General features: G+C 47.6%; 1 protein-coding gene across 26 annotated transcripts in view; it reads left to right on the forward strand.

Moving 5' to 3' along the window:
• AHNAK (AHNAK nucleoprotein) overlaps positions 1–6,259 on the forward strand; it is an 84,519-nt gene that overhangs the window by 21,403 nt on the left and 56,857 nt on the right. For 17 of the 26 annotated variants that reach the window (XM_032283128.1, XM_032283129.1, XM_032283140.1 and 14 more), the window contains one exon: positions 163–3,258. The exons of 3 other annotated variants lie outside the window; for them this stretch is intronic. In XM_032283128.1, the coding sequence (XP_032139019.1) occupies positions 163–3,258 (3,096 nt within the window). Of the gene's footprint in view, positions 4,111–6,259 lie in introns of those variants that run through there. 6 more of the 26 variants (XM_032283127.1, XM_032283130.1, XM_032283134.1 and 3 more) reach the window with 3 other exon arrangements.

The following is a 6,259-nucleotide window of genomic DNA, read 5'->3' on the forward strand; positions in this document are numbered from 1 at the left end:
ATGCCTGGCTTCAAAGGAGAGGGCCCAGATGTGGATGTGAACCTGCCCAAGGCTGACATTGATGTCTCAGGACCCAAGGTGGACATTGATATTCCAGATGTGAATATTGAAGGTCCAGATGCAAAGCTGAAGGGCCCCAAGTTCAAGATGCCTGAAATAAATATCAAAGCTCCCAAGATCTCCATGCCTGATGTTGACCTGGATTTGAAAGGACCCAAAGTAAAAGGAGATTTTGATGTGTCTGTCCCTAAGGTTGAAGGGACTTTGAAAGGCCCAGACATAGATCTTAAAGGTCCCAGTCTGGATTTTGAAGGCCCCGATGCCAAACTCAGTGGCCCATCTTTAAAGATGCCATCACTGGAGATATCTGCTCCTAAAGTATCTGCACCTGATGTTGATTTGCATCTCAAGGCACCAAAAATTGGATTTTCCAGTCCGAAGTTAGAAGGTGGTGCAGTGGACCTCAAGGGACCCAAGGTTGAAGCTCCGAGCTTAGATGTTCACATGGACAGCCCGGATATTAACATAGAAGGGCCAGATGTTAAAATTCCCAAATTTAAGAAACCCAAGTTTGGATTTGGAGCAAAAAGCCCCAAAGCTGACATCAAGTCACCTTCTTTAGATGTCACCATTCCTGAGGCAGAGCTGAACCTTGAGACTCCTGAAATCAGTGTTGGTGGCAAGGGCAAGAAAAGCAAGTTCAAGATGCCTAAAATTCATATGAGTGGTCCTAAAATTAAGGCCAAAAAACAGGGATTTGATGTGAATGTTCCTGAGGGTGAAATTGATGCCAGTCTCAAGGCTGCTGACGTAGATGTCAATATCTCAGGGCCGGATGCTGCTCTCAAAGCCGACGTGAAATCACCCAAAACCAAGAAACCGATGTTTGGAAAAATGTACTTCCCAGATGTAGAGTTTGACATTAAATCACCTAAATTTAAAGCTGAGGCCTCTCTCCCTAGCCCCAAATTGGAGGGTGAACTCCAGGCACCTGATCTGGAACTTTCTTCACCAGGGATTCACTTTGAAGGTCCTGACATCAAGGCGAAGGCTCCCAAGGTCAAGATGCCAGGTGTGGACATCTCAGTGCCAAAAATAGAAGGTGACCTGAAAGGCCCCAAAGTGCAGGCAAACTTGGATGCGCCTGACATCAACATCAAAGGCCCAGATGCTAAAGTCAAAACACCGTCCTTCGGCATTTCTGCCCCTCAAGTCTCCATCCCTGATGTGAATGTGAACTTGAAAGGACCAAAGATAAAGGGTGATGTCCCCAGTGTGGGACTGGAAGGACCAGACATAGATCTGCAAGGTCCAGAAGCAAAAATTAAGTTCCCCAAGTTTTCCATGCCCAAGATCGGCATCCCTGGTGTGCAAATGGAGGGTGGGGGAGCCGAGGTCCATGGCCAGCTACCCTCTCTCGAAGGAGACTTGAGAGGACCAGATGTGAAGCTTGAAGGGCCTGATGTTTCTCTAAAGGGGCCAGGAGTAGACTTGCCTTCAGTGAAGCTCTCTATGCCAAAAGTCTCTGGGCCTGACCTTGACCTGAACTTGAAAGGACCAAGTTTGAAGGGAGACCTGGATGCCTCTGTTCCCAGCGTGAAGGTGCAGGCTCCGGGGCTCGACCTCAGCGGTGTCGGTGGCAAAGTGCAGGTGGGAGGAGACGGAGTGAAAGTGCCAGGGATCGATGCCACAACAACGCTTAACGTGGGGGCACCAGATGTGACACTGAGGGGACCAAGCCTGCAGGGAGACCTGGCTGTCTCTGGTGACATCAAATGCCCTAAAGTATCCGTAGGCACTCCTGATCTAAGCTTGGAGGCCTCCGAAGGCGGCATTAAACTTCCCAAAATGAAGTTGCCCCAATTTGGCATCTCTACTCCAGGGTCCGACTTGCATATCAAGGGGCCACAGGTTTCTGGAGAACTGAAGGGGCCTCAGATTTCAGCACCGAATGTGGACTTGAACTTGGAAGGACCAAAAATGAAAGGGAGCCTTGGGGCCACTGGAGAGATGAAAGGCCCCACTGTGGGAGGAGGCCTTCCAGGCCTAGAAGGAAACCTCCAGATGCCTGGAATTAAGTCCTCTGGATGTGACGTGACCCTTCCGGGTGTGAATGTGAAACTCCCAACTGGGAAGATTTCTGGTCCTGAAATCAAAGGTGATCTGAAAGGTTCAGAAGTAGGTTTCCATGGGGCTGCTCCTGATATCAGTGTGAGGGGGCCTTCCTTTAATATGGCATCTCCTGAGTCAGAGTTTGGCATCAGCTTGAAGGGTCCAAAGATCAAAGGAGGTGTGGATGTTTCCGGGGGTGCCAGTGCCCCCGACATCAGTCTTGGTGAAGGGCATGTGAGTGTTAAAGGCTCCGGGGGTGAGTGGAAGGGACCCCAGGTCTCCTCTGCTCTCAACTTGGACACATCTAAGTTTGCTGGGAGCCTTCATTTCTCAGGACCAAAGGTGGAAGGAGGTGTGAAAGGAGGTCAGATTGGACTCCAGGCTCCTGGGCTGAGTGTGTCTGGGCCTCAAGGTCACTTGGAAAGTGGATCTGGAAAAGTAACATTCCCTAAGATGAGGATGCCCAAATTTACCTTCTCTGGCCGTGAGCTGGTTGGCAGAGAAGTGGGAGTGGATATTCACTTCCCTAAAACAGAGGCCAGCGTCCAACCTGGTGCCGGACAAGGCGAGTGGGAAGAGTCCGAAGTGAAACTTAAAAAGTCCAAAATCAAAATGCCCAAGTTTAATTTTTCCAAACCTAAAGGGAAAGGTGGTGTCACTGGCTCACCGGAAGCATCCATCTCTGGGTCCAAAGGTGATCTGAAAAGTTCAAAGGCCAGCCTGGGCTCTCTGGAAGGAGAAGCAGAGGCCGAAGCCTCTTCACCGAAAGGCAAATTTTCCTTATTTAAAAGTAAGAAGCCACGGCACCGCTCAAATTCATTCAGTGATGAAAGAGAGTTCTCTGCGCCTTCCACCCCCACGGGGACTCTGGAGTTTGAAGGTGGGGAAGTGTCGCTGGAAGGCGGGAAAGTGAAAGGGAAACAGGGGAAGCTGAAATTCGGTACCTTTGGTGGATTGGGGTCAAAGAGCAAAGGTCATTATGAGGTGACTGGGAGTGATGATGAGACAGGCAAGTTACAGGGGAGTGGGGTGTCCCTGGCCTCTAAGAAGTCCCGACTGTCCTCCTCTTCGAGCAACGACAGTGGGCCTAAGGTTGGCATCCAGCTTCCCGAGGTGGAGCTGTCAGTTTCCACAAAGAAAGAGTAGCAGGCCTTTGTATGTGTGTACATATATATATATATATAACAAAACATCAAACTCGGGTGTGTTCCTATATCAGCTCCAAAGAGAAACACACTGACAGCCTCAGCAATCATGCAAAGATCTTGCCTGACGCAGTGGCAAGCGCTGAAAAACCGACCACCTGTCGGCTCCTGGATCTATACAGACAGGTCAGGAGTTCCAAGTTCGTCCAGCCTGTGTGCAAAGTCAACAGTATTTGCCTTAAGATTTCATTTCTTTTTATTTTTTTTGCATTGACTGCTGAGAGCTCCTGTTTACTAAGCAAGCTTTTGTGTTTATTATCCTCATTTTTACTGAACATTGTTAGTTTCGGGGTAATGGAAACCCACTTTTTCATTATAATGACTTTGGGGGCTTTTGTTAGTAAGGGAGGGTGGGGGTGATGGGTTGCAGACGGAGGTCAGGTCTCCCTCTTTCCTGAGATTGGATCTGTTCCAACAGCAAACACCCACAGATGGCTCAGAGGTGGCGGCAGTCAGGGTGTGGGTGTTTTTAGGGTTTTGTTTTTTTTTTTTTTTTTTGCTTTTTTCACCCAGGATTGATGGTCCCAGCCAGTTTGGTGCTGATGGTGAGAGGAAATTAGAACCTGTTTGCAAATTGTCCAACCCACCAACTCAACATGAGGGGCCTCCATTTTCTGGGTTTTGCAGGGGAAATGTTTATTCATGATCGCCATGTTCCTGATATTAGTTCTGATTTCTTTTTAACAAATGTTATCATGATTAAGAAAATTTCCAGCACTTTAATGGCCAATTAATTGAGAATGTAAGAAAATCGATGCTGTACCAGGCAAATAAAGCTGTTTATTAACCTTGATGTCTTATGCCTTTGCATTCTGTGTTGGGGACAGGCGGGAAGCCTGGGGAAGCTGTACAGCCAGCTGTGACTATTCAGATCGGATCCATCTGGTGGCATTGCTGGTTTCATCAGTCACTTGAGGGCAGTGACTTTTGGGAGGTGGTGGGAGAAAATCACTGCTTCTTGATTCTCATGGTGAGGTTGCCTGCGCCATTGCTGAAAAATCAAGAGGAGGCTTGGCCTCAGGATCCCCTCACCTACTTTGCATCCTCAGATATGAATATATAATTCAGAAATGGTTCTAAATGGGGGCATGATTGATTGAGCTTATGAGTTTGAGACCATCCTGGGCTACATGGTGAAACCCCATATCTACAAAAAGTACAAAAATTAGCTGGGCAGGGTGGTCGAGCTTGGGAGGTGGAGGTTGCAGCCAGCTGAGATTGTGCCACTGCACTGCAGCCTGGGCAACAGAGCAAGTCTCCATCTCAGAAAAACAAACAACAACAACAACAAAAAACAAAAACACTAGCCCAGCGTAGCGCTCGCCTATAGTCTCAGCTACTCAGGAAGCTGAGGCACTTGAGCCTGGGAGGTGGTGGCTTCAGTGAGCCGAGATCACACCACTGCACTCCAGCCTGGTGGAGGTTGCAGTGAGCCAAGATCGTGCCATTGCACTCCAGCCTGGGTGACAGACTCCACTGACAGAGCGAGACTCTGTCTCCAAAAAAAAAAAAAGAAAAAGAAAAGAATAACCAGGACCATGTCCTCATCCTCTTGTTTTTTCTGTTTGGTAAGTTTGAATTTTTATACATCGAGGTTTCTTAAACTAGCCACGGTTATATGAGACGTATTTAAGGTATGATCATAAAGAAATGCTCCGGTTTTTCCCTAAACAACCACACATACATCCCAATGGCTGTTCTGCTCTCAGTGTCACCTTGGGAAGCTCCATACTTACTTCGGCAAAAAATCTACTGTTGGGCCGGACGTGGTGGCTCGTGCCTGTAATTCCAGCACTTTGGGAGACTGAGGTGGGTGGGTGACTTGAGGTCAGGAGTTTGAGACCAGCCTGGCCAATATGGCAATATCCCGTCTCTACTAAAAAAAATACAAAAATTAGCTGGGCATGGTGGCCCATGCCTGTAATCCTAGCTACTCAGTGGCTGAGGCAGAAGAATCATTTGAATCCGGGGCGAGACTCCAACTGAAAAAAAATAAAGGGCTGGCTGCAATGCCTTACACCTGTAATCCTAGCACTTTGGGAGGTTGAGGAGGGTGGATCACAAGGTCAAGAGATCAAAACCATCCTGGCCAACATGGCGAAACCTGGTCTCTACTAAAAATACAAAAATTAGCTCTGCTTTGTGGCGGGCGCCTGGAATCCCAGCTTCTTGGGAGGCTGGGTCAGGAGAATGGCTTGAATCTGGCATGCGGAGCTTGCAGTGAGCCAAGATCGTGCCATTGCTCTCCAGCCTAGGTGACAGAGCGAGATGCCATCTCAAAAAACAAAAACAGCCGGGTGTGGTGGCTCACGCCTGTAATCCTAGCACTTTGGGAGACCGAGGTGGGTGGATCACCTGAGGTCAGGACTTCAAGACCAGCCTGTCCATCATGGTGAAACCCCATCTTTTAAAACAAAATCAAAAACAAAACAAACAAAAAAAACAAGGCTGGTTAATTAGGTGGACGGGCTGTTTTGGGTCAAAAGCAAGGTGTGATTATGTGTGTGACAACTTTCCTGTGTGGTTGGGAAGTTGTCTCAAATGTTTTGAGCAAAGGCAGCACTGTTGAAATATTGCTATGTCTCCAGCACCCGAAAGCAAAAGGCACAGCACCCACGAGGACTTTGCAGGTTGTTAATATACATGTCCCGCTTCAGAGTGCAACCTTAGCCCTTTGGTATTTTGCATTAGCTGTGATATTAAGAAACATTATGTGGGAGATGCAGCTAAATGTGTACCTGAACTTTCTTTTTTTTTTTTTTTCAAAGTGTATTTATTTTGAATGCAGACCTACAGAGAAGTTACAAGAATAATACAATGAATATTCATATAGCTTTCACTTGGATTCACCAATTGCTAACATTTACTTCGTTTGCTTTAATCTCTCTCTCTCTCTGTGTGTGTGTGTGTGTGTGTGTGTGTGTGTGTGTGTGTGTGTGTGT

This window comes from Sapajus apella, unplaced genomic scaffold (assembly GCF_009761245.1).
Source record: "Sapajus apella isolate SASKATOON/1434 unplaced genomic scaffold, GSC_monkey_1.0 scaffold14, whole genome shotgun sequence".
Classification (NCBI taxonomy): domain Eukaryota; kingdom Metazoa; phylum Chordata; class Mammalia; order Primates; family Cebidae; genus Sapajus; species Sapajus apella.